This window comes from Chiloscyllium plagiosum, unplaced genomic scaffold (genome assembly GCF_037043375.1).
Source record: "Chiloscyllium plagiosum isolate Xiang-an unplaced genomic scaffold, Cpla_swu_hap1 HiC_scaffold_33, whole genome shotgun sequence".
Lineage (NCBI taxonomy): Eukaryota > Metazoa > Chordata > Chondrichthyes > Orectolobiformes > Hemiscylliidae > Chiloscyllium > Chiloscyllium plagiosum.
The window spans coordinates 12,150,208-12,177,752 of NW_028270171.1; the positions used below are offsets into that span (position 1 = coordinate 12,150,208).

A 27,545-nucleotide genomic window follows, 5' to 3' on the forward strand; every position below is an offset into this window, starting at 1 on the left:
CCAATGTTCAATAGTGATGATAGTGATTGTGCGCACTAGCTTTCTCCTTATGCAATCTTGTACGTTATTCAGGGTTTTCCTAACAATTGTTAATTGCAGTGTTTATAATTCCATCAGAATTCCTTCATGATCTTTCCTCACATAATGGCACCGTTCCATATAGTAGACATTTTCTCTGTTTGATCTTAGTTTATCCTTAGCAGCCCTTCCAGCTTCCTCACTTCTAACACAGTTTACTGTATGTTTGAAAAGTCACCACAAGCTTTCTCTTTATCTCCATCGCCTCAATGCTAATGATTCAAAGGTCAACATTGACTTGCATTTATATTGTGCTTTTTCACATCCACTAGACATTTCAGACCTTTTAAAGCCAAACAAGTACTCTTGGGAGTGTCATCGACTGTTGCACAATTCAAGAGTAAAGTCTGCACAGGATTGTGAGATTCTGCTATGCAACTGAATGCGCCAATTATTAACTCACAGGTCTTTAGGCACTTGGGGTAAAGCACTCCTTAAGATAATGGGACCCAGACTATAGAATTTGCTTGCTATTCTTTCCTTCTCTGCCACTGCATTTCCTCATGGACTCTCTTAAAAGTGTTTTGCAGCTTGTTGGACAATTGGTCGCCATTTTGAAAATTTGGTAACCAGGTCATCCCAGTCATTAATATCAATACTGTCACATTCAAATGGAGCATTAGAGTCTTTCAAAAATAAATCTTTTGAAGTGTAATCACTGTTGTAAATGTAGCCAATACAGTGGCCAACTTACACATAGCAACTACCAGAAACCTGCAAGATAACCTGCTTTAATGATTTTGATTAAGGCACAAATATTGGCCAGGACATGAAGTATAACTATCTTGCTATTCTTCCAAATTATAGCATTGGATGTTTCTGTCCATCTACATGGACTGATGGGGCCTTGGTTTTAATATCTCATTTGAAGGTCAGCATCTCCCTCAGCACTGCACAGGGTGTGTCAGCCTTCACTTTTGGATTCAAGACCTGGAGCATGACTTGAACTTAGTATCTTGTGAATCAGTGTTGAATGAACTACCGTCTGAGAAACAGTTGACACTTGTAATGTGGTGAATGGTACTAAGGCTCCTCACAGGAATGTTATTTAGTAGAACGTGACACTGAACGAACAAAAAAGGCCTTAGGAAAAATAAACAAAATTCTTGGTCATAGGGTTGGGTATTAAGGTGTGTCTTAATAAAAGAGGAGAGAGAGAGTGTGGGAAAGAAGAAAGTTGGGGAGGGAATTGAAGATCCTAGGAGCTAGATGGCACGAATCTGGAGATTTTCCCCAGAAAATCCTAGCCTCCATCTTTAAAAGAGGAATAACAAAGGCATATTCCTTAGATTATGTCACTCGTAACCAAAATTTCCCAAGTAAATAATTTTATTTGACTGTTTGGAACTGCAGATCTTGAATCTAGCTGAAAAGAGAGACATGTTTTCAAAACTTTCCATCTTGCACTCATCAAGACAAATGCAAGAATACTAAATTTCAAACACTCACCACAATGTATATCGCAGGAACCACTGACTGATTGGCGAGTTGATTCTGATTGGTCAATATGTTGCCATGGAGAAAGCACCAGGCTCTCCAAGTTTCTGGGTAATTCAAAAAGAAAGAGATAAGGCTTGAACATACTTTTTTGTTTGCAGAACATGGGTCCCTCCAGTTGAGTGCATTTTGCTTTAGGTAAATGTAAATTAGCTAAGTTACAAGGATGATTAGTTATTTTAAATCTCATGCGGCTATTAACACACCATTTGAAATGTGGCAATCGTGCATTTATCCCGATGAGTGTAATGTGAAGAATTCCAGCAATATGTCTCTCTTTCCAGTACAGCTCTCTAGATCCAGGTTTTAAGACATCCATAATGATAGTGCATGAAAGAGGTCTTTTCATAAGTTCATCTCTTTGTCATGAAGCATAGATATGAAAAGATTTCTGATAAACCATTACATTTCATCAGTGTTACATCAGCTATCATTCCAGTAACATCTCTGGGAAAATCCCCAGCAGGTTAATTAAACATGAATGCTTTTCCTGAATGTATCCCAACAACAATTTAACAAGTTCTGACTTTTCATCACTGGATCCCATAAAACTGTTTCAACACTTTTCCTGCAACCAATATTAAATGTTGTAAACTGACCTCACCCAAATTCTGCCATTGACATTCTAACTCATATCAAGTCCCATTAGCCTACCACCTTTGTGCTAGCTGACCTACATTATCTCAGTCTAGAAGTAATTATTGTCTTTGCCTTCCATGATCTCACACTCCCACTCTTTCTCTGTGATTTCAACCTCACGTCTTCCTAGGCCATTTACAATAGTTCTCGAACCCAGAGCTACTGGCTTGGCGATGGGATACTATTTGTTGGGTTCAACCATTTGAATGGCCTCTGGAAATCTAAATAAAGAACCACTCTTCGACATCCTTTTACCAAGCAAGCTAATGATCTTCTCAAAAAACTCAATTAGGTCAAACATAATCTATCCTTCAGAAAGTTAAGCAAGGGTCTACATGCTCCTTAAAAACTATCACCAGCCCCCCACCAATTCAAATGCTCAGTCACTTATCCAAACATCTTTCCTTGGTAATCTTTTTTTCTAATCACATACTTGTGAAACATCTCTGGGAAGACCTTGCTATGTTAAGGGCGCTACTGTGTATATCAGTACAAGTTGTTCCTGCATTCCCAGATGAACTTCCTTGAATGGATATGGATATTGGGAAATGGTCTCAGCAGATGGAGCTCTGTCCTGGTCTCCATGTTAAAAATCATAATGTCACCAAGTTGTGGTTAGGAGCAGGGGTTAGGGGCAAATGCTTGTGTTTCATTGGACATACAGGGTAAATGTAAGGTTTGTTCAGATTTGTCTCAGTGCTGAGTTACGTCCAAGTTACCTCAGCTAAATCTCATCCTTTGGCATGTTGAAAACGTTTGGGCATATTCGGAACAGGAAGAGGCCATTCAGTCCCTTGACGCTGTTCTGTCATTCAATGAGATCATAGCCAATCTGTGACCTGAGTCGATATACCTATGCCCCACATCCCTTAATATTGTTGGTTAACAAACTACTCAACTCAGTTTTAAAACTAAAAATTGATTGGGTGTCAATTGACTCAAAGAGAGATTCAAACTTCCATCCTGTTTTGAACTGGATTTGCTAGAGGATTTGAATCATGGGGCATGTGAACAAAATAGATAGGGAGAAACTCTACCTACTGGTGGAAAGATTGAGAATAAAAAGGCACAGATTGACAATAATTGCCAAAAGTAGCAAGGGAGACATGAGAAGAAATTTGTTCCCATTGCAAGTGGTTAGGATCTTGAATGCGCTACTCGAGAGTGTGGAGGAGGCAGGTCCAATTGAGGTTTTTAACCAGGAACTGGTTATTATCTGAAAGGGAAGAACATATATGATTATGGGGGAGAAGGCAGGAAAATTGGATCTAGAGGAATTGCTCATTTGGAGAAAAGGTACGTTCCAGATGGATCAAATGGCCTCCTTCTGCACTGTAACTATTTGGTGATCTATTCTGGCAAAGTGTTCCTTAGCTTCACTCCTGAGAAGTCTGGCTCTAATTTTCAGACAATTTGCTTCAGTCTGAGATACTTCATCCAGCAGAAATACTTTTGCCCAATCTGCTCATTTTGATCCTCTTAATGCTTCACAAACTTCAATCAAATCAAGGTAGCCCAGTGGCTAGCACTGCTGCAGTACTGCGCCAGGGACCTGGGTTTGATTCCACCTTGTCAGCATGGGTTTCCTACCACAGTTCAAAAATGTGCAGGTTAAGTGGATTGGCCATGCTAAATTGCCTATAGTGTCCAGGGATGTGCAGGCTAGGTGGATTAGATATGGGAAATACAGGTACAGGGATGGGCAGGTCTGGGTGGGATGCTCTTCAGAGGTTTGGCATGGGCTGAATGGCCTGCTTCCATATGATTTATCATCTTTTATGATTTGCTAACCTTCTGAACTTCAGGGAATCCAACTGTTAGTTATTTGTAACTTAACTGCTACAGAAAGTGAGTGCCTTTATCAGGAACCTGATGAAGGGCTTATGCCTGAAATGTTGATTCTCCTGCTCCTCGGATGCTGCCTGACCTGCTGTGATTTTCCAGCACCACAATCTTGACGCTTAACTGCTAGAGTTCAGGTATTGTTCAACAAGTACTCTGTTAATGGTAAGAAGCTCATCACTGCATCTATGGAAGCTCGTGAGTGCAGACCAGATCATCCTCAAATGGGCCAAATGGCCTCCTCTGTTCTGATTTCTTATGTTATTATCAATTAAAGTTCTTGCTGTTATTTTCCTTTATGACTACTTAAAGAATTAATGGAATCACTTCAAGTGTATTCCAAAAACTGAGAAAATTTGTTTGACTTTGGCAAGAGTTCCCCCTCTTTCTGATTTCTAGCTGTGAAACCCTCATATCCGGAATTACAATGGCATAGAAAGAGGTTCCAGTAATGCACTCCCTCACCACTCCTCACTCTCCCAGTGCTGACCTCTGTTGTTGATTTTTTGTAAAGCAATGCTCGTGACTTGGAAAGAGGAAGTGTGTGCTTTTCTTTCTCTAAGGTGAGAGCATGTGCTGGTTGGGTCAAATCTGTGCCAGTTAAACTTCAATCTGTCACTGAAAATGAATGTGCAGAGACCCAGACATGTACTCGACGGTGGAGAGCATCTTAGTTCAGTTCAGTCACTGTTTCTGAGCAGAAACCCTGTCTACCAACCCAGGGAGACTCGGTAACATAGCCCAAACCAGTATATGGGGATGCCAACAGCTACCTAAGCACAGAGTGTGAAACACACTTACAGCATTCAAATCCCTATGGTTCTGTACCAGATGCCACACTGATTCAATTGTAGAGACCAGCACGACTTGCCTCTGAGTCAGAAGGCTGGAGGTCCAAGCCTAACTTCCAGAGATCCCCTGAGTCTAAAAACGAGGCTGACTCTCCAAGGGCTGTGTGCAGGAAATGTCACACATGTTTGCAGAGCCAACTTTTAGGTAAGGCATCAAAGTGAGTCCCCATCTCTCCTCTCAGGATCTGCTTTCTTTCTTGAGGAGTCCCAGGCAATAATTAGCAAATGATGCAAGTCACAGTGCTGTTTGTTGGAGCTTGCTGTGCACAAATTAATTAATTGCTGTAGTTCCTACATCAGTGACTGCACTTCAAAACATGCTTCATTGGTTCTAACGTGCTTTAAGGTATTGAGAAAGGTCCTTTATAAATGCACGCTCATTCTGCACTCAATAAGCCAGAGAGGAGTTGCTTGTATCCTTTCCAAACAGCTTGCAAGAAAGTGCTTCAGCAGAGAAATGAGCAATGTTACAAACAGCAGCTTGATGCAAACATGCCTCTAAATAACCTTTACTGCTCCATATCAAATAGAGCAGCATACATTTAAATTGCATGAAGAGGAAAGCCAGTGAAATACTTACATCTGTGTGTGTGTGTTTGTGACTTTCAGGTCCCGCCCTCTTTCAACAGCATAAAGCCTTCAGTCCACAGCATGAGAGAGCAAAGAGTCTGAGCAACTCTCAGGAGCTGGACAAGTACTGATTTTGGTGATCCTGACACAGGTACCAGTGAGGGAATACTGTATTATACAGCCTGATAACTCAGAGAGTTTGAAGTCCCAGCAACATCAGATCAAATCAGGTAGGTGCTTTGAGTTTATTTAATTTTAAACAAATACTTGTTAGGTTAGAATTTGTAATATGAAGTATAAAATCTGATGTGCTTGAATAAACTCTAACCTGCCCTGACATTGTGGTGAGGTGAAACTCTTATCCAGAAGGTGGTGATAGCTCCTAGGATACAGGAGTTGATCATTTGTACCAGTTCCATCTGATGGCTCAGTGCATAGCAATCCCCTCTGCGGGGGCACAGGGCTCTCAGTTCAAATCTCACTTTGTGATGTAAGTATTAAAAAAATCTAGGTTGATTCTTCAGTGTATTACTAAGATGCTTATATCATCAGGGATGCAATCTCTTGACCTGAGATATTAAACCAAGACCCCTTTTGCCTTCTGTAGTGAATGTAAAAGATTCTATGCCACCAATGCTGCGCTAAGCAGTATGGCCTCACAGCTGTTAGGAAGCTTTACATTTGCCAATCAGTATGCTGTCCATTTTCCCTGCAGCCACCCATGGCCCTCAGAGCTCTGTGCAGTTGCTGGAGAGTTTTGAAGGAACATTGCAAGGCATAGTTTTGAAAAAGAACAGGGTTGTTATCCCTCCCCCTAACTTCCTACCTGATACTTATTCCTCAATCAACATCACAAACAACCTTATCGGTTGTTCTTGCATGCCAGTTTGTGGGAGCTTGCTGTTTGCAAATTGGCTATTAGGACAGTGCAGTGCTATTGGCATCATTGTGCATTGCAAATCTGCCTCCAACTGCACCGGCTGGGGTTACCATGAAGGATTCTCCTTCTCAACCTCTCCCCTTTGCCTGAGGTGTATTGACCCTTAGGTTAAACCACCACCAGTTCTTTCCCTCTCTAATGAGAGAGAAGATCTATGGTCCTCTGGGATTATAGTATCGTTACCTTACTTCACAAAGTATCTCATTGGCTGTAAAGTACTTTGATGCATCAGGTGGATGTGAAAAATGCTAGATAAATGCAAATCTTTCCAATGGACTATCCTACTTACCTATGAGGGTTAGATGGTTATTTAACTTCGGATGTATTGCAATCGTCCCCCATGTGTTATAGTTTCTCAAGTTCTCCATCTCAGAGAGGCCAATTCTCTCATCTTGCTTCCAACCTGCATTAGATGAGATAGCCCAATACAGCAGAAGCATGCACTCACTAATCTGGGCAATTGCTTATACTTTTGCCTGTCAGACTTCCCACACATCACTTGCTAGGCAGGAGTATGTTTCTTTTCAGGCAGTCTCTTGGGATTGAGAATGAATTGCTTCCACTCTGGCTTGAAGTATTTCTTTGAAAACAAGCCAATGATAAAGCATTATTGCTGAGCCCTGCCACTTTATGGATACATCTCGATGTGACTTATCAGGCAGGATGGGGCTTGAGGATAGTAAGGGCAGGCACTAACCTCTGGAGTTTAGAGTAAGAGGCCACTTGAATGAAATATACAAAATCTTAGTGGGGCCGTGATGGGGTGGATGTGGTCAGGATGTTTTCCTCCTGTGGGAGAATCTAAATCCAGGGGTCACTGTATCAAAATAAGGGTTGACCTTTTAAAATTGAGATGAGAAAAATTCTGTTTTCTCACAGAGGGTCATGCATCTATGGAACCCTCTTCCTCAAAAGATGGTGGAAGCAGAGTCTTTCAACATTTAAGGCAGAGGTGGGTTGTTTGTACACAGAGAAGTGTGTAAGATTATTGGGGTAGGCAGATCAGCTATGATTTTATTAAATGGCAGAACAGGTTCAAAGGGGATAAAAGGCCCACTCCTGCTCTTAATTTGTACCTTAGCATATGCCCTGAGTTTAATTTCCAGTCAGGACTGAGCTATCTCAGCTGGAACTGGAGTCAGTCTAAGAGTAGAATTTGCCTCAAAGGCAAGTTTGTGAGGAAGTGGGGGGAATAGCAGCCACGGTCCAGATCAGTGACCTGAGTTGCACTGTGAAGGTGCGTGAGTGCTGGTCTAATGGTGTTCAGCTCTGCCATTTCTCCATTGACACCTGGGAGACCGCGTGCACTGAGGACTGAAACCAGAACCTTTAGTCAGGTATATTGTGCGCTAGTTGAGTTCGTGAGAGTCTGGCTATTCAACTACAAGGTACCTGGCATCTAAGCCCACTCTGGCTATAGGCTGGTGAGCCATAGGGTGGCAGTGGTGGGGAGGTTGCTGGGGGGGGGGAGTAGGTAGGGGTGCGGTGTGCGGTTGTGGAATACCTCACTGTCAAGCTGAAGCATGAGTGGGCATGCACATGACCATGAGTCACTGGTTTGCATTCAGGAATGGTAACCAAGAGCTCAGTTTTTAACCCGTCCCTAGCCCAGGGGCACTGAAGACAGTGGCTGCACTGGCTGAGAGAGCCTACACAGCCAATGTTTCTGTAGCCAAGAATATTCTGCTTTATGCAAACTGGGTTATCTATATGAACCATAATGACTCACCAACTGCTGTCTTATGAGCTGGCGTGTGTTTAAAAGCCAGACCTTCATCCATTTGTAGATGTAGGGGCTGCTGGGTAAAGGAATATTCAAATAAATCAGTCATCAGCCAACTCAGGATTCAGCGCCCACAGCTACCTATTCAGCATGTTATTCAATCTGTTTAACTGTCCAATAACTCACTGAACTTTTCAATCACCAAAGAAAAAATCATAGTTATAGAGCCATAGAAATGAAACACAGCACGGAAACAGATTCTTCAGTCCAACTCATCCATACCGACCAGATATCCTAAATTAATTTAGTCCCATTTGCCAGAACTTGGGCCATATCCCTCTAAACCCTTCTTATTCATTTACCCATCCAGATGCCTTTTAAATGTTGTAATTGTACCAGCCTTCACTACTTCCTCTGGCAGCTCATTCCATACACACTTTGTGTGGAAAAAGCTGCCCCTTAGGTCTCTTTTAAATCTTTCCCCTCTCACTCTAAACCTATGCCCTCTAGTTCTTGACTTCCCCAACCCAGGGAAAAGACCTTGTCTATTTACCCTGTCCATGCCCCTCATGATTTTATAAACCTCAATAAGGTCTTCCATCAGCCTCTGACACTCCAGGGAAAACAGCCCTAGCCTATTCAACCTCTCCCAATAGCTCAAACCAACCAACCCTGGCAATATCCTTGTAAATCGTTTCTGAACCCCTTCAAGTTTCACAACACCCTTTCTATAGCAGGGAGACCAGAATTACACACAATATTTCAAAAGTTACCTAACCAATGTCCTGTACAGCCGCAACATGACCTCTCAACTCCTCTACTCATTGCTCTGACCAATAAAAGAAAGCATACTAAATGCCCTTTTCACTATCTATGTACCTGAGACTCCACTTTCAACGAACTATGAAACTGCACTCCACGGTCTCTTTGTTCAGCAATGCTCTCCAGGACCTTACCATTAGTTGTATAAGTCCCGCCCTGAGTTAACTTTCCAAAATACAGCACCTCCATTTACCTAAATTAAATTCTATCTGCCACTCCTCAGCCCATTGGCCCATGTGATCAAGGTCCTCTTTCCTATCATTCATTTCCCAATAAAGGCACTCCATCCCTCCCACATGATTTCAATTCACGGACAGACTTTTCTCACTTCAACCAACTCTTCTTGGTGGTGTCTGCAATTAGATGAGCATTGGTGTGTCACTTCTAATACTGTGGAACATCCCAGGGATGCATCAGAGGCACGGTTATGAAACAATGCTTGACACTGAGTCACGTAGGGAGTATTGGGACAAGCAACCTAAAGTTTGGTCAAGCAAGTTGGTTTTTCAGGAGCAACTTTAAAGGAAAGGAGAGAGAGGTGAAGAGATATGGAGGTTTAGAGAAGAGATTCCAGTATGCAGGATTGGTCAGAGTATTGAGTCTAGGAGTTGGGAGGTAATGTTGCGGCTGTATAGGAGATTGGTTAGGCCACTTTTGGAATATTGCCTGCAGTTCTGGTCTCTTTCCTTCCTTTTGGAAAGATGCTGTAAAACTTGAAAGGGTTCAGAAAAGATTTACAAGGATATTGCCGGGGTTGGAGGATTTGAGCTATAGGGAGAGGTTGAATAGGCTGGGGCTGTTTTCCCTGGAGTGTTTATAAAATCATGACGGGCATGGATCGGATAAATAGACCAAGTCTTTTCCCTGAGGTGGGGGAGTCCAGAATTAGAGCGCATAAGTCTAAAGTGAGAGGGGAAAGATATGAAAGAGACCTAAGGGGCAACTTTTTCATGCAAAGAGTGGTACATGTATGAAATGAGCTGCCAGAGGAAGTGGTGGAGGCTGGTACAATTGCAACATTTAAAGCATCCACCCATCTGGATGGGTATAGGAATAGGAAGGGTTTGGAGGGATATGGGCCAGGTGCTGGCAGGTGGGACTAGATTGAGTTGGGATATCTGGTCGGACCACAGGGTCTATTTCTGTGCTGTACATCTCTATGTCCCTATGACTAGTAGTCCAAATGCAAACATAGCAGACCATGGCATGGGAGATGCTGGTGTATTGGTATTGTCACTGGCCCAGTAATCTAGGGGTCCAGACTAATGTCATAGGAACAAATCCCACCATGTCTTGTGGGAATTTAAATCAAAATATTAACTATTCAGCAGTGATAATTATTATCAATCGTTATTTTAAAACAAAATTGGTTCACTAATGTCCTTTAGGGAAGGAAACTGCCATCCTTACCTGGTCTGACCTACATGTGACTCCAGACCCACAGCAATGTGATTGACTCTTAACAGCACTCTGAAATGGCCTGAGCACATCATTCAGTTCAGGGGCAATTAGTGAAGGGTAACAAATGCTCACTTTGCCAGTGATGTCCACATCTCATGAAAGAATAAAGAAAATGATATCAAGAATGTGGAGAAAAAGGCTAGCATTGGAGGGTTTGCAGAGATCTCCAAGGGTTGGAGGCTTGACAAGGAAGGGAATGACATCATGGAAGGATCCGTAAACTAGGATGAGGATTTTAAAGTTGACACGTTGCTGGAAGGCTTTGGGTAATGTGGCATCATCAGAGTTTTGGACCAAGTTGGAAGATGGAGGTCGACAGTGGAGAGTTGAAATTGTCGAATCTAGATTTCTAAACAAAAATGACCAAAGGATAAGTTAACCCATTTGGGGCGCTGTCAAAACTGATTCTGTCCTCAACTAACATCCGCTCACATCCAAGCTATCCAGCAGGATTTCTGGGTTCAGAACTGAACTCTATTCATACCCATGATAAGTTGTTACTTAGCTACTTTTTGGAATTACCCAGTAGCTTGGGTAGTCTATAGTTCCCTATGGAAACACTTCCACCAATCAGAGTCGACTTGCCAACCAGTCAGCATTCTCTGCTCCGTAGTATAAATTGTTGCGACAGTTTAAAATTTGGTATTCTTGCATGAGTCCTCATGATGAGTGCAAGATGAAGAACTTTCATGTCTCTTTGTTCATCAAGGTTAAATATTCTTAGCAAGGACACAGGTAGGTGTCTATTGGCCCAAGTGGGATGGAGATATTCATCTGAGGGATTTCCTCATCATTGTCCAATGGCCCAGCCTACTGGAGAGTTTCTTACCAGGCAGGAATGCCTGTGATATGCCTGCCTCCCATGACTGAATAGCCTAGCCATCCCTTGCAATCTGTGCGCTCACATACAATCAATGGTTACATGGACAGTTAGAACTGGGCCTTGAAATATAGTCAAGGAATTGGAAGGTCCAGGAGACAGTAAAATATTCAGCTTTAACCAACTGTGAATTGGAGGATTGTTAAAGTTGATCAATTTGAAGTAGCCCCACCTTACACAATACCAATAAGTATTCAGATTTCAAAGTAGCTTCCTGGTAGCTCAAGTGTCAGGCCCCTCACAGCTACTGTCCAGCAAACCTGTGGAACCGTTCCAGGTGGATGATTGATTCTTCCTGCAATGTTGTATTAGTCCAGGGCTTGTGCAGTCATAACCAGTGAAGAAGAGATGACAGGTTTGAAGCCTAGATAGCAGCTATTCACAATGGACCTACACTCATTAGGTTTATGTTACATCCCCTACATCACCAAACTGTACCAAAGTCTTTATTGCTGACACCACTCTGACAGCATCATGGAAAGCTTTTCTATCCTATACTAAATTAGGACAATTTAGACTCTATATCTAATCTCATTTTGCATCTGCCCTGGGAGCATTTGATGGGGACAGTGTAGAGATAGATCTACATTGTATCTAATCTCATGTTATACCTATCCTGGAAGTGTTTGACAGGTACACTGCAGAGGGAGCTTTATTTTCACTTTAAAAGCATAGATGGACTTTTATGCCACACCTAAACCATTTGCTGTCCCTGTCCTGGGAGTGTTTGATGGGTACACCATAAAGGGAGCATTGCTTTCAGTTTGCAAGAGTGGATGAAGCTTTATTTTCAATTTAAAAGAGTAGAGTTAACTTTAGATTAGATTCCCTACAGTGCGGAAACAGGCCCTTCAGCCCAACCAGTCCACACCGACCCTCCAAAGAGTAACCCACCCAGACCCATTTCCCTCTGACTAATGCACCTAGCCCTATGGGCAATTTACCTAACCTGTACATCTTTTGACTGGGGAAGGAAACCGGAGGACCTGGAGAAAACCCACGCAGACAGGGGAAGAACATGCAAACTCCACACAGACAGTCGCCCGAGGCTGGAATCAAACCCGGGTCCCTGGTGCTGTGAGGCAGCAGTGCTAACCACTGAGCCACCTTGCCGTACTATGTATTTAGTTCCATGCTGTATCTGTCCTGAGAGTTTTTGATGGGGACAGTGTATCAGGAGCTTTACTTTCCATTTAAAAGGGTAGAGAGAGTATTGGTCTGAACCTAACCCGTGCTGTATTTGCCTGGAGTGTTTGATAGGGACAGTGTAGAGAGAGCTTTACTCTGCATCTAACCTGTAACCTCAGAAAACTGGGGCGAACTCTGTGTGCAAAGACCAAAGAAAGTTGGAAAGGTTTCAGTCTCATGAAATGACGTCTGATACTACAACAACAGCAACGATTCATCAGAAATATATAAACAACACGATAAAGTTCAAGTCGGACATTAATGCTGATGTCTGATTCTCTGGAGACTATTAGATGCAACCATGATTCTCTGTTTGCCACTGTGCTCCAATGAAATTTATTCTGATTATTTATGATTAGTTCATCCCATTACTTTTTTTTTTCTTAATGTGAATTCCCTGTGTTAGTTTGAGAACACATGCCAATGTTTGCAAAGTTTCACAGGGTGTATTCATATTTAGAGTCTCCAAGGGTTCCTTTTCCCAATCCATTCCCACCCTCCACCATTTACAGTACTAAAATTACCTTTCTTAACCACTTTCAGCTGAAACTAGACATCATTTCGGGGGAAAGCCTGTTTTCAGTGAGCTAAACTGAGTAGGGAACCTGAACTCACTGCTTCCTGAACAAGTGGTGGCAACAGATTTTAAAATACACTTTGAAAGGAAATCAAATACTTGAAAAAGAAAATAAAACACAGGATCAGGAAAAGTGAGATTAATCAGAGAACATTTTTTTCCAAATAGTACAGTACAGGTACCATACAAGAATGGACTCTGTTGTAAGGTCCTATGATTTTAAAACAGGTCATGGAAGGTACAGCATATGCATTAAATACAGAGAAAAACTTCCTCTGCACTGTCCTCATCAAACACTTCCAGAACAGGGACAACATGGGGGGAGGGGAGTTAGATATAGAACAAAGTTTCATTTACTCTTTTAAACTGCAAGTAAAACCCTCTCAAACTGAAATCAAAACTCCTTATACTGTATTCAATTGAAAATAAAGCCTATACTGACCATGTCAAAATTCCCAGACAAGGACCATATGGGGTTAGATATAGTGTAAAGTTTCCCCATCTCTTTGAAATAAAGAGTAAAGCCTTCTCTAGTCTTTTAATCTGAAAGGAGGGCTCTCTCTGCACTGTCACCATTACACTCCCAGGAGAGGTACAGCAGAGGGTGAGAGACAGAGGAAAGCTCCTTCTACTCTTTTAAACCAAAAGTAAATTGAAAATAAAGCTCTTTCAAATCTTTTAAACTCAAAGTAAAGCTCCCTTGACACTATCCCCATTAAACACTCCCAGAACAGCGACAGCACCAGGTTAAATACAGAATAAAGCTTCCTCTACTCTTGTCTCCATCAATGTGTGTTAACTCCAGCCTCCACTCTCCTCCTATGGTTGGTTGAACATTTCCAATTTCTATGTCAGTTGCCTGATAAGTCATTGACAATTTAGTAGTGAAATACGTGCTGTGTGTTCTCAGCTGCCGGAGAAGTACTGTTGATACTGGAGTTGAGTAATTTGCACGTTCAGTAATCACTGAGCATAAAGCAAGTTGTGAAAGTGCACCACATTGATAAATCTATATTGCATGTCAGATAAAGCAGTCATTCTAGTTTTGAATAAGAGTCATACTGGACTTGAAATATTAACTCTGTCTTGCTCTCCATAGTTGATGCCAGACCTGCCACGTTTTTCCAGCATTTTTGTTTCAGGTTGTCATTCCAGATAATTTAAATCAATCTTTTCAGATATTAGATTAGATTAGATTAGATTAGATTAGATTAGATTACTTACAGTGTGGAAACAGGCCCTTCGGCCCAACAAGTCCACACCGACCCGCCGAAGCGCAACCCACCCATACCCCTACATTTACCCCTTTAACCTAACACTACGGGCAATTTAGCATGGCCAATTCACCTGACCCGCACATTTTTGGATTGTGGGAGGAAACCGGAGCACCCGGAGGAAACCCACGCAGACACGGGGAGAACGTGCAAACTCCACACAGTCAGTCGCCTGAGTCGGGAATTGAACCCGGGTCTCTGGCGCTGTGAGGCAGCAGTGCTAACCACTGTGCCACCGTGCCGCCCATAAATGCAATGACAGTCCTCAGGAGTAGGTGGGACTTGAACCTGGGCTTCCTGCCCTAGAGGTAGGGTCACTACCACTGCATGAGAGAATCCTAGCTCATTCTATACTGCTCAGTGGCTCCCTCCAATGATCACAGTGTAGCATTGTGGTTCTGAGAACATCTTTGCTTATATAAGATTTATAGGCATTAAGACAGAATGGGTGCAGTCTATCATCTGCCTGTCTGTCAGTTGCTTTCATTCGTGTTGCTCATTTCTCTCTGGATATTGCCTATTTTCATCTGCCACTTACCTAAACTCGTACAAATGAGCTTTAAACTGTGACCCCCTTCTACACTCTCAGGTGGAACGTATATGATTCTGTGGCTATTATTTCTTGGAAGAGCTGTGGTATTAACCCCTAGAGTCTTGGTTTTAAAAAAAAAAAATCTCTCAGTCAACATCTCATTATCCCAAGCATGTTGATGGATTCTTGTTATTCGCAAGCCTGCCTGTTGTGTCTCCTGAATGATAACACTTTGGGAAGACCAATGGCCATGAAATGACATTATGAAAGTGCAGGTCATTCATTAATTTTACCTGTCGATTATCTACATCACTGTCTCCCTCACTCAAACCAAGGATGTCAGTTGCACTGACTGGTCTTCTCTGCCACCTGGTGTCCATTGCTTGAAAGGGTTCATGTGAAGTCAAGACAATATCATAGCTGCTTAGTTGAAGTACATGTTGTTATTCACATTCCCACTTATGATCAGCAAGTGCCCTTTATTATGGAAGGGGGAGGAGTGAGGACAGAAGAAAAAGCATCAAATGAGCAGTTACACTGCAGACTTGGAGACTTATTAAAGGTACAGATAAATAGACAAAATCTTTTCCCTGGGTTGGGGAGTCCTGAACTAGAGGGATAGGTTTAGGGTGAGAGAGGATAGATATAAAAGAGACCTAAGAGGCAACTTTTTCACGCAGAGGGTGCTACGTGTATGGAATGAGCTGCCAGAGGAAATGGTGGAGGCTGGTACAATTGCAACATTTAAAAGGTATCTGGATGGGTATATGAATAGGAAGGATTTGGAGGGATATGGGCCGGGTGCTGGCAGGTGTGGCTAGATTGGGTTGGGATATCTGGTCAGCATGGAGGAGTTGGACCAAAAGGTCTGCTTCCATGCTGTACATCTCTATGACTCTACTTCACTTTTTGAAGTACATTTACTGTTGTAGGGATCAAGGGTTATGGGGAGAAGGCAGGAGAATGGGTTTGACAAACATCTCAGCCATGATCGAATGGTGGAGAAAACTCAATGGGCTGAATGGCCTAATTCTGCTCCTATATTTATTGAAATGTAGCAGTCAACTGGAAGCATGCCAAGATCCCACAAATAGAAAAGTGATATCAACCAAATCATGTGTTTTTTGTGACATTTTTAAAAAGAATGTATTCATGTGATCTGGGCATTGACAGTGTTTATTCACCAAGCTTAACTGCCCTGGAGAAGATGGGCCACTTTTTTAAAAAAAACCTTTGCAGTCCTTGTGTTTTGGAAGGACACTGCTGTAAGGGAGGGAGCTCCAGGATCTTGACTCCAGTGACACTGCAGGAACACAATTACAAGTCAGGGCGGTATTGGGCTAGGAGGGGAACTTGCAATTGGTGGTGTTCCCATGCATCTGTGGCCCTTGTCCTTCTAGGTGGTAGAGACTGTGGATTTTGGAAGGGTGATGTTGGTTGACGGATAACATTTGCTAAGGCTCTGCAGAGTACTCCCTCCGATCCTCTTCAAAATTGTGGCTGCAGCATCTTTTATACTAATATGAGAGGGGAGTTAGTTCCTCAGTTTAAAAGCTCACCCGAAAGAATGCACCTCCAACAGTGTAGCACTCACTCAGCCCTTCACTGGACATGCCAGTCTCCATTGTGTGCTCAACATGGAGTGGGTGAGCAGGTGAAATGGAAGGTGAAATGAATTGCAGTCAATCCACAAAGCTCTGGTAAAATTAAAACCTTGCGATTTGATGATTTGCCGTGAAGTGTTCTAATATGTTGTACAATGGAGCATTGCCATGGACGCAGTACTGACATCACATTACCTAAGCTGGCAGTCTCATCATAGTGTAACTGAGCTGGATTCTAGAGGGGTGTCTCAAAACCTTTTGAACAAAAGTCAGTAAATTGTCTGCTAAAACAAATGGTCATGAACAGCATTAATGTAACCCTGAGCCTTGCAGGCTCCCAGATCAGCAGTGGAAAGCTTCCCTCTCTCGGCAAAGTGGGGGAGCTGAGGGTGACAGTGTAGTGTTGGTCTCCTGAACTACTGGTTACAATAGTTAACAATGTGGTTAATAATGATCATTATTTATATTTACAGGTAATTCTCCTACAATACCGTAGTTGCATTCCAGCGAAACCTCGCTTAAAAGTACAGCAGAGCCTGAATGACGGTTGAAATCAGATTTATTAATGAAAAGTAAATTTAACACAATACATTTAGAAAATATATGAACTCTGCTCTCTATACAGTACCTCTCTCAAAAAGCTGCTCTGTTGGCAGCTGACATCGCGCATGCGCAGAACAGCACAAGAGTGGCACCGACATCTCGCATGCGCGGAAACCAGAGTGCACAGAAAGGCAAGAACACCAGTGCATGCGCAGAACCAAGTGTGCCAACTGATTAGGGCAGCATGATGGCTCAGTGGTTAGCACTGCTGCTTCACAGCACCAGGGTCCCAGGTTCGATTCCAGCCTTGGGCAACTGTCTGCGTGGGTTTCCTCCGGGTGCTCCGGTTTCCTCCCACAGTCCAAAGATGTGCAAGTCAGGTGAATTGGCCATGCTAAATTGCCCATAGTGTTAGGGGCATTAGTCAGAGGGGAAATAGGTAGGTGTCGACTGGTTGGGCCAAAGGGCCTGTTTCCACAATGAAGGAATCTAATCTAATCTAATCCCCGCTGAAATTGTGCTATTCCCAATGGAGGTAAGCGTCCTCCAAAAAACCCAATTCCCTAATTCTTCAGCAACATTATAGCCAAATCGGGCTGCTGAAACACACGTTATACTAGAACTACCTGTGCATAGAATCCTTCACATCATGAAATACCTGAAGGTGCTTCACGGGAAGGTAAAATGAATCATGAGCCACATAAGGAGATATTAAATCAGATGACCAAAAGCTTAGCCATAGATGAGCTTTCAGACTCTGTCACAGAGTCACAGAGATACACAGCACAGAAACAGATCCTTCGGTCCAACTCATCCATGCCAACGAGATATCCTAAATTAAGCTATTCCCATTTGCTACATTTACCCCATATCCCTCAAAACCCTGCCTATTTATATATCCATCCAGATGCTTTTTAAATGTTATAATTGTACCAGCCTCCACCACTTCCTCTGGCAGCTCATTCCATACATGCACCACCCTCTGTGTGAAAACGTTGCACCTTAGGACCTTTCTAAATCTTTCTCCTCTCACCTTAAACCTATGCCCTCTAGTTTTAGGCTACCCCCACCCCCAAAGGCCGGGGAAAAATCCTTGTCTATTTACCCTATCCATGCCTCTTATGATTTTATAAACCTCTATAAGGTCATCACTCAGCCTCTGATACTCCAGTGAAAATAGCCCCAGCCTTTTCAGCCTCTCCCAATAGTTGAAACCCTCCATCCCTAGCAACATCCTTGTAAATCTTTTCTGAACCCTTTGAAGTTTCACAACATCCCTTTTTTAAAAAGGGGAAAAAGAACGAGAGAGGCAGAGATGAGCAGCGAGGGAATTCCAGAGCATGGAGCCTCGACAAATGAAAGTGTGACCATCATTGGCAGGACAACCAGGAGCACAGGAACAGGAGTAGGCCATTCAGCCCATTAAGCCTGCTTTGCCATTTAATACAGTCATGGCTGACTTAACGCTTAAATGCTTTTTTCCCACTTCATTCCTTTAACCCTGTACACCACTGATAATCAGAGATCTATCAATCTCTACCTTTAAACTTCCACAAAGACTAAATTCCACAGCCCTCTGCGGTAGGGAGTTCCAAAGATTCACAAGGACAAAAGTTCTCCTCATCTCAGCAAGTGGCATCCCCCTTAATTTTAAAATTGTGCCCCAGGGTTCTAGATTTCCAACCAGCAGAAACAGCTTACCTGCATCTAACCTGTCTGTCACTCTGGGTATTTTGGAGGCCTCAGTGAAATCACTCTGCTTTCTTTGAAACTCTCGAAGAGGTTGAGTTTGTCCAATCTCCCTTCAGGGGACACTTCCACCCTCCCAGTCTGGTGAACTCTTGTGTTCCCTCAATGACAATAACATCCTTCCTGAGATAAGGAGATGCAAGCCTCTGTACAACTGAAGCAATTAGGGATGCTCACAATCAAGGTCAGAAGTCGAGGAGAGCAGATATCACAGAGGATTGCAGGATGAAAGAAAGTTACAAAGATAGGGAAACACAAGGGGGATAATGATGGTTAGGCCAAGCCAGGGCTTGAACTCAAGTTAGAGAATTTTATCAACAAGGTGTTCCTTGACTGGGAGCCAGTGCAATCTAGTGTGCACAGGATAGGGATAGGGGAAACAGATTTGTTGCACTCTCAGACAGTCAGCAGCAGTTTGGAGAAGAGAGAATATGGGACACCTGCCAAGAATGTGTCAGGATTATCAAGCCCAGATGTAATAACACTGCAAATGAGGATTTAAACAGCAGGTGAGTAAGACAAGGGTCAGGGCAGGCAATGTTTCACAAGTAAAACAAAAGGTTTTAGTGATGGCATGAATGTGAGGATGTAGAAACATAGAGAATAGGAGCCAGAGTAGGCCATTCACTTACTCCACCACTTAACATGATCTTGGCTGATCATCCAACTCAGTCCCCTGTACCCTGACCTGAGGAAAGAAGCTCATCTCGAGGTCAGCAAGAATGTAAACAGACTGACTTGGTCTGTTGCCAATCGGCTGCTAGGGAACATGAACCAGACAGTGACTTGCCGTTTGATTAATTCTGCAGTGTCTGTGGATTTTCAGATCAGAAGACCATGACAGTAGTGTTTGTGCTTGTCGTAATGTTATACTTCCACACCGGTGTCCTCGTCGAATCGCAGGAGTTGGCCAGGACCAAAAGGTAAGAGATCGTCACACTTTCTATTCCATGCTATTGTGTTTCCAAACTACAACAACTGACATTTATTAACCATTTAACACAATTGAAAACAAAGCACGACACAGCACAGGAAGTGCAGTCAAAATTTAACACTAGGGCCCTTTCGGGGATATTAGGACCTGGTAAGTTTGGTTAATAAAGGAGGCTTTATGGAATGAATTAAAGAAGGAAAGAGTTAACCTCACAATGGGAGATTCACTAGGAATCACTCATTTATACAACTCAAACATACATCAGACTAATTTAAGACCTGTAAGTTTGTACTCTCTATCAAAAGTGATTTGACACACTGGGTCATATTGACACAAAATGGCTCCTGGTCAATCATTGTCTTAATATTAAAATTCTTCTCCATGTTTTCAAATCCATCCATAGCCTCATTCCACCCTTCCACTCCGTCTCTAATTTCGTCCAGACCCACAACCCTCCGGGATATCTGCACTCCCTCTAACTCTGCCTTGTGCAAATGTGATATTAATCACTTCACCATTGGTGGCAGTACTTCCATTTCCTCCCTATGTCTCAGCCCTCTGCGTCCTCCTTTTAGACCCTCCTTAAAACCTGCCTCTTGGAGCATGTTTTTGGCGATCTGGTCAAATCTGTCCTTATATGTCTCGGTTTCAAATTTTGCTCCTGCAAATGTTTCATCACATTAAAGATGCCATACCAGTATCGGCTTTTTGCTGAATCTATTGGGGGTTTCTAATTTAACCTGATTCTGTGTTTCTCGGTCCCTCCACAGGAACCCGGCTCCCTCACCTGCTTTCCAGTTATTTCTTCAAAAACTGCAAAATTCCAACATGAAGCTTTTGGAGCCACAGGTGAAGAGTGTCCCGCAATCCCGAATCACCTCTGCATCTGATCCTGCTACAGATTTCCTGGATTCCAAATCGGAGAACAGCGATGGAAACATCAATGACAGGTATTTTGTAGTTCTTTAATAGTCATTTGGTGGATGTGGGCATCACATGCAGGGCCAAAATTTGTTGCCTATCCCTATTTCCCCTTTGAGAAGACAGTGGTGAGCTGCCTTCTTGAACCACTTGAATCTGTGGAGCGCAGGAAGGCCCTCCGTGCTGTCAGGGAAGCAGTTCCAGGATTTTGACCAAGCCACATTGAAGGAACAGCAATATATTTCCAGCAATATATTTCAGGATGGTTTAAGACTTTTATGGGAAATTGTAGGTGGTGTATTCTCATGTATCTGCTGCGGTTCTCTTTCATTGTAGACCTAGGACATAGTGTGCCAGGGGAGCTGCCCAATAGAGCTCCCTTTTTGTTTCAACTGGGGAAGGGAAGAAGATGCTGCACCTGATTTCCGGATGGGTCTGCACTCCTGCCCCACTTTGTTCACTAGTTAGCCTGCCTAGAAAGTCGGCACTGGGTCAGAATATTAATGGGTGTGAGGCCATCACAAACAGCCCACTGTTCAGAATGCGGGTCCCTAAATATGAATTAATTTGCAAACTCAAGAAATGCGTTGCAAGCCTTGCCTGCTTTTTTAAAAATTTCCTGGCAGCACAAAGAAATATAATTTGCTGTTGCTTTCTCCATGACAATGCTTTGGCCAATCATAGTTCAACCGCCAACTAATCAGCATCTTTTACTCAAGTAGTATAAGTTGCTGTGATAATTTGAAATTTGGCATTCTTGCATTTATCCTGAAGCACAAATAATCAAACATTTAGGCAACACATCTCTCTTTTCAGCAATGTCAGGGAAACAATCTTGAGGAGCATTGGAGACTGAGGGTGTCCTTATAGAAATTAATAAAATCATGAGGGGCACAGATAGGGTGAATATGCAAAGACTTTTCCTTAGGTTAGGGGAGTCCAAAACTAGAGGGCATAGGTTTAAGGTGAGAGGGGTAAGTATTTAAAAGGGACCAAAGTGGCAACTTTTTCATGCAGATGGTGGTGCATGAATGAAATGCGCTGCCAGAGGAGAGTGTAGAGGCTGGTACAATTACAACATTTAAAAGTCATTTGGATAGGTACACAATTAGGAAGGGTTTAGAAGGATATGGAGGAGAAAGTGAGGTCTGCAGATGCTGGAGATCAGAGATGGAAATGTGTTGCTGGAAAAGCGCAGCAGGTCAGGCAGCATCTAGGGAACAGGAGAATCGACGTTTCTGGCATTAGCCCTTCTTCAGGAAGATATGGGCCAAATGCTGCCAAATGGGACTAGATTAATTTCGGATATCTTGACGTCATGGATGAGTTGGACCGAAAAGTCTGTTTCCATGTTGTACATCTCTATGACTCTACTGCTATGGGGGAAACAGTGGAAGAGGACAGGCATAACAGGTTGCATTTCTGTAACAAATTTTATGGAGTAAAATATCCCAAGGTACTTCACAAGTTTGATTACAAGTTAATAGTTTGACAGCTTTCATAAGAAATGAGGTGCAAAGGTTTTGTTAGAAAGGAAAGTGTTGAGAAGTATCTTAAAGGAAGAAAGAGAGACCGTGCACTTAAAGGATGGATTGCAGAGCTTAGCTCTTAGGCAGTAAATTGGGCAGCGCTTTCAAAAGGGCCAGCATACACACAATGGGATGAATGGCCTCTTATCTAATTGGAATTCATGATTGACTGTTTTTTGGTTTGGTTTGAATTCCAGCACAGTGCCAAAAGATCGAGTCAAGCGTGGCCCCGACAACAAATACAAGCCCTCACGCTGCTTCCTGGGCATCTGCAACACGCTAAACCTGGCCTACAGGCTCTACCAGCTGGGACCTAAAGGGAAGGAGCCAAGTCCCCCGAAGAGTACGGATGACCCCAATGGCTATGGCAAACGTCGGCGGAGGAGTCTTATCTCCCTTCTCAGCTGGTACAGGAAGCTCCAAATGCATAGACTGGCGAGAAAGAAGTAAGGGGAGAGATCCTGCATGATGTCCTTCACTTCCGCCTCTCACCCAAACTGCACCACACAACCCAGACATGCATAGTCCGCAACCAGTGCCTCTTAGGGGAGTGGAGAAGGTATGGGGGAAAGAAATCAGATGTAAAGTAAAAATCAATAATATCCTCTAGAGAAGGCATCAGCCATTCTTATCGGTCTATCATCAAGCCTACAGCAATCTGATTGGCTTTTAATTGTCCTCTGGGAATTAGGGATGGGAAAAGAAATGGGACAAAAATAGAAATTGCTGGAAAAGCTCAGCAGGTCTGGCAGCACGGTGGAGTGAAATCAGAGTTAATATTTTGGATCACTCATCTGAAACGTTAACTCTGATTTCTCTCCAAAGATGCTGCCCGACCTGCTGAGCTTTTCCAGCAGTTTCTGTTTTTGTCTCTGATTTACAGCATCTGCAGCCTAGTCCAGCAATGCTCACGCCCTGTGAATGAATTTAAAAAGTAATTATGTTTTTGTTTCGGCTAAACGTAACACCAGATACACTGGCCTCTCCCCTCACGAGAAGGAAATAAAAAAAGGCCATGAAGAAAAAATTCCATTTACCCCTATCTCCAAAAACTGAAAGAGATTGTGACTTTAAAAGAAAAGCTTATACAGGTCCGATTTTCCAACGTTGTTTTATAGTTTACAGGTGGGCCTGTTAGGTGGCCACCAACAGGGCACCCCCACCATTGAGAAATTTGACTTGTTGCCCACCTGGTGTCAGAAGTTGCCAACCATTCAGCTTCTTGTCCTAAGGACGACCAATGGAGGCCTCCTCCATGGGGGTATGCTCGTTATCATCTTACCATGGAGATGGGCAGGTCACAGTCAAAGCCAGGAAATATCAGACATCCCAACCCTCACCTATTCCAGAAGAGAAAACCAATTTGAGAAACAGTCATGTTTTGATATGAACACGTTGATCTATTTTGAAGTGTAAACGGTGAGTTGAACTAGTATGCCTCATTCGCCAGTTCCGATTGGGTTTTCCTTCTGGGGTGTTTCCAATGGCCCTCTATTGGGGAAGTTGGAGGCCCATCCTTTCTAACCCCACATATCTGGTCGGCATGGACGGGTTGGACCAAAGGGTCTGTTTCCATGCTGTACCTCTCTATGACCAGTCATGAAACAAGACACCTTTCTCACCCACAACCAAGGCAGGTGATAGAGCAGGTGGTAGATATTACTCATCAACCATTTCAGACATGTCATGACAGACCTCTGGAGCAAGTGGGACTTGAGATTATAGGTAGGGACACTACCACTGCACTCCAAAACCTTAAATCCAGGAGGTGTCCAATAATTGATCGATGGATTTTCTCACCTAAACTTTAATGAGTGAGATGGCGAGAACAGGATATTTCTCCACAGACAACTGGCCCAATTATTTCCTCTCTGAGCAGTTGCAAGGAGGAGAAAATTGCACCCCTTGAATCAAATAATCAAACAACTTTCCCATTCTCTGTGATTTGCTCCACTCATATATTTATATATCAGAGCTATTTATTTGATACAATTCACAGACTGATCACAAAATGCCTGGTTTGTAGGAAGTGTCAACTCCTCTAGCACCAGAGCTAGAATTTAGCAAGAATTGTCAGCCTTAAAGATGCCATTCCTTAAAAAAAAGCCTTTTGCCAATAGAATGGTGTGCTAATAAAGGGCTCATCCTGCAGTGGAAGTGAGGGGGAGGGGTAACTGGAATCTACATCATAGTGCCACCTCATCAGTGCACATTGTTGAGTGGAACTGGTGAACCAGTGGGCCCACCCACCAAACACCCCAGCCCCAACATCTCGCCAACAATAAGAACAGTGACCCTTTTAATTGACTGACCACTGTCGATGGGCCAAGTTTTCTTCACTGAGGGGCAGGAATGCCTGTGGCTGATGCCGAGAGAGAGGTATAGTCTCCTGTTGGCTAGCTCTAGCCTTTCAGATCCAAGGTATAAGCTGCACCCTCCAACGTAGACCAGCAAACTCTGTGAGCTATGCAGTCAGAGTGATCAGTGGAATGCCTCACCTCTCAATTATGGGCATGGTAAAGTTGTTGCATCAAGCATGGATGATTTTATTTGGTTACTGATTTGCAGAGCTTGAGTTACACACAGCTCAGGCTTTTTTCCCTGGAGCATCAGAGGCTGAGGGGTCACCTTATAGAGATTTATAAAATCATGAGGGGCATTGATGGGATAAATAGACAAACTCTTTTCCCTGGAGTAGAGGAGTCCAGAACTAGAGGGCATAGGTTTAGGGTGAGAGGGGAAAGATAAAGAAGAGATCTAAGGGGCAACTTTTTGTGCAGAGGGTGGTACGTATATGGAATGAGCTGCCAGAGGAAGTGGTGGAGGCTGGTACAATTGCAACATTTAAGAGGCATTTGGATGGGTATATGAAAAGGAAGGGTTTGGAGGATTATGGGCCGGGTGCTGGCAGGTGGGACTAGATTGGGTTGGGATAGCTGGTCGGTATGGACGGGTTGGACCGAAGGGTCCATTTCCATGCTGTACATCTCTATGACTCTATGGGTTTGGAGGGAAATGGGCCAGGTGCTGGCAAGTGGTACTAGATTGATTTGGGATATATGGACAAGTTGGATCGAAGGGTCTATTTCCGTGCTGTACATCTCTATGACTGCATGACTTGAGTCTGCCACAAAAAGCCCCTCGCTTGCCCCATCTCTGCGAAATGAACCCTCTCTAATAAGAAGTTCAGTTTCTCAAACAAGTGTGACACATTGCTGCCCCTGTTTGGTCGTAATGAGAATAGCAGGAGATGAAAGGTACTCCGCTAAGTCTCCTGGTACCCCATTACAGGACACAGACAGCAGTCATGGAACATTCACCAGCAGACACTTTCCCACAGAGTTGTGCGGAGTGAACACTTCAAACTACTGGGAAGGGAAAAAACACATTTGTGTTTATGTATATGTACATATGCATGTATCATACAGGATGTTTATAGAGTTATTGTTGAACTTAATTTTAAATGTTTTGATTCAATACAGTTCAAATATTTAGGATTCAGCAGCATTGAGAACTCATGAAATCACTCTATAATAACCAGAGAACATCAGTGAGTTGGATTGGAAAACTATTTGGATTGGAATGAGGTGTCTTCTCAAAGGCTGCCTATTTCTACCTCCTAGATACCACCCCTGTCTCAGCTCATCCACTGCTGAAACTCTCACCTCATTCAGGCCTTCATGACCTCTTACCTTTACCATTCCAATACGCTCCTGGCTGGTCTCAAATTCTACCTTCTGAAAACTTGAGGTTGTTCAGAACTCCACAGCCTGTGTTGTGTCTCATGGCAAGCCTTGTTTCTCTAGAACCTTCTGACTCCTTAGCCTCCTGATTAAGCAAATTTAAAGTGCTCACCTTTCTTCGCAAATTCCTCCACATCTTCACTCCTCCCTTATTCTGTAATTTCTTTCAACTGCTCAGATCCCCGCACTCCTTGAATCTTGAGTACTCCAATTGATTTTAATCGATCCACTGTAAGTGACGTGCCTTGAGCTGCCAGGTGCTAAGTTCTGAAATTTCCTGCCTAAATTTCTCTATCTCTCTTTCTGCTCAAATGCCTCTCTTTTGATCACCTGACCTAATATCTCTTCTTCCGAAGAACAGTCATATCACACTCAAAAGGTTAACTCTGTTTCTCTTTCCACAGATACTACTAGACCTGCTGAGTTTCTCCAGAACTTTGTTTTTATTTCTAATATCGCCTTATGTGGATTGGTGCCATACTTTGTTTTACAATGCTCCTGTGAAGTGCCTTGGGACATTTTATTATGTTAGAGGTGCTATCTAAATATAAGTTGTTAGCGAGTTTTGAGAAGATTTGTAGCTCAGTTTGAGGTTTTGGATGAAAGTTTGCTCGCTGAGCTGGAAGATTCATTTTTAGACATTTTGTCACCGTACTAGGTAACATCATCAGTGAGTCTCTGGTGAAGCTTCAACGGAGACTCACTGATGTTACCTAGGACGGTGACAAAACATCTGAAAACAAACCTTCCAGCTCAGTGAATAAACTTACATCCAAAATATAAGTTGTGCTATTGCTGGTGTACCACCAAATGTAATGGTTATGTTGAACCTAGAAATTAGAACTGTATTGTGACAAAACTTCACAAATAATGACTTTATATGTTGTTTACAATTTGCTTCCATCATGTGTACATCCAAAGTCAATCAATTTTAAAGAATTTTATAAACATGTTGGACATATATGTGTGTGTCTTTTGATACATGTACATATGCACATGTGCTGCGTAACCATTTTAACACTGGAGCTCACTATGGACTGTTTTGGTTTAAATGTTGCCCTTACCTAGATACTGGGGCAGTGGCTGATCCTGTGACAATGAAGAGTTTAATTTTCATTACCTTCTCCCCACTTTTACTTTTCAAAATGAGTTCGAGGGGAAAGTACCCATGGGGGGGGGCCTTCACTCAAGAAACCTTGACTTACTTTGAAAGAATGGAAACGGAGGACGTTTAAACAATCAATAGATCTGGGTTGGGTGGGGTGAGGGTGGATGAAATTTATAGAAACTAAGTGACTCCCTCAAACATTCTAGAGGAAAAAAAGAAAATTCACTTTCATTATTGATGGCATTTCTAAGCAATGCACTAAACTCTTTGACTTGAGTAATACTTGAAACAAATTGTAAATTAACAATTAACTTAAGTAACAGTTGCATTTTGAATGCAATGGATGTGCATAGTATAAGGTTCTCGTGTATAGTGTACTGTACATTTTAAATATCTTTTCAAAGTTGATATTTTAAAAATTAAAACAATATTTATGTCACAACTTACTTGTGTTTATATAGTGTTCATTTAAACTGCTGACTGTAGTTGAAAGAAAAAGATTTTGGGGAGGATCTTTAATTTAAGGAGTTAATTTTAAAA

The 27,545-nt window shown here is 42.7% G+C and overlaps 1 protein-coding gene and 1 long non-coding RNA gene across 3 annotated transcripts in view; one reads left to right on the forward strand and one right to left on the reverse strand.

The window, feature by feature from the left end:
- LOC148141209 (uncharacterized) overlaps positions 1 to 27,545 on the reverse strand; it is a 239,297-nt gene that overhangs the window by 160,730 nt on the left and 51,022 nt on the right. The window contains exon 2 of the long non-coding RNA XR_015752559.1: positions 1,528 to 1,622. This is a non-coding gene — a long non-coding RNA (uncharacterized LOC148141209). The remainder of the gene's footprint in view (positions 1 to 1,527; positions 1,623 to 27,545) is intronic.
- Positions 5,560 to 26,090, forward strand: LOC148141211 (uncharacterized). 2 transcript variants are annotated; one of them, XM_087978280.1, is made up of 4 exons: positions 5,560 to 5,707; positions 19,597 to 19,693; positions 20,475 to 20,654; positions 22,352 to 26,090. In XM_087978280.1, exons 2-4 carry the CDS (start codon positions 19,608 to 19,610, stop codon positions 22,602 to 22,604), a joined length of 519 nt encoding a protein of 172 aa, XP_087834406.1. In that variant the 5' UTR covers positions 5,560 to 5,707; positions 19,597 to 19,607; the 3' UTR covers positions 22,605 to 26,090. The 2 variants fall into 2 exon arrangements, with proteins under 2 accessions (XP_087834406.1, XP_087834407.1); XM_087978281.1 differs by having other exon boundaries at positions 5,665 to 5,707; positions 19,580 to 19,693.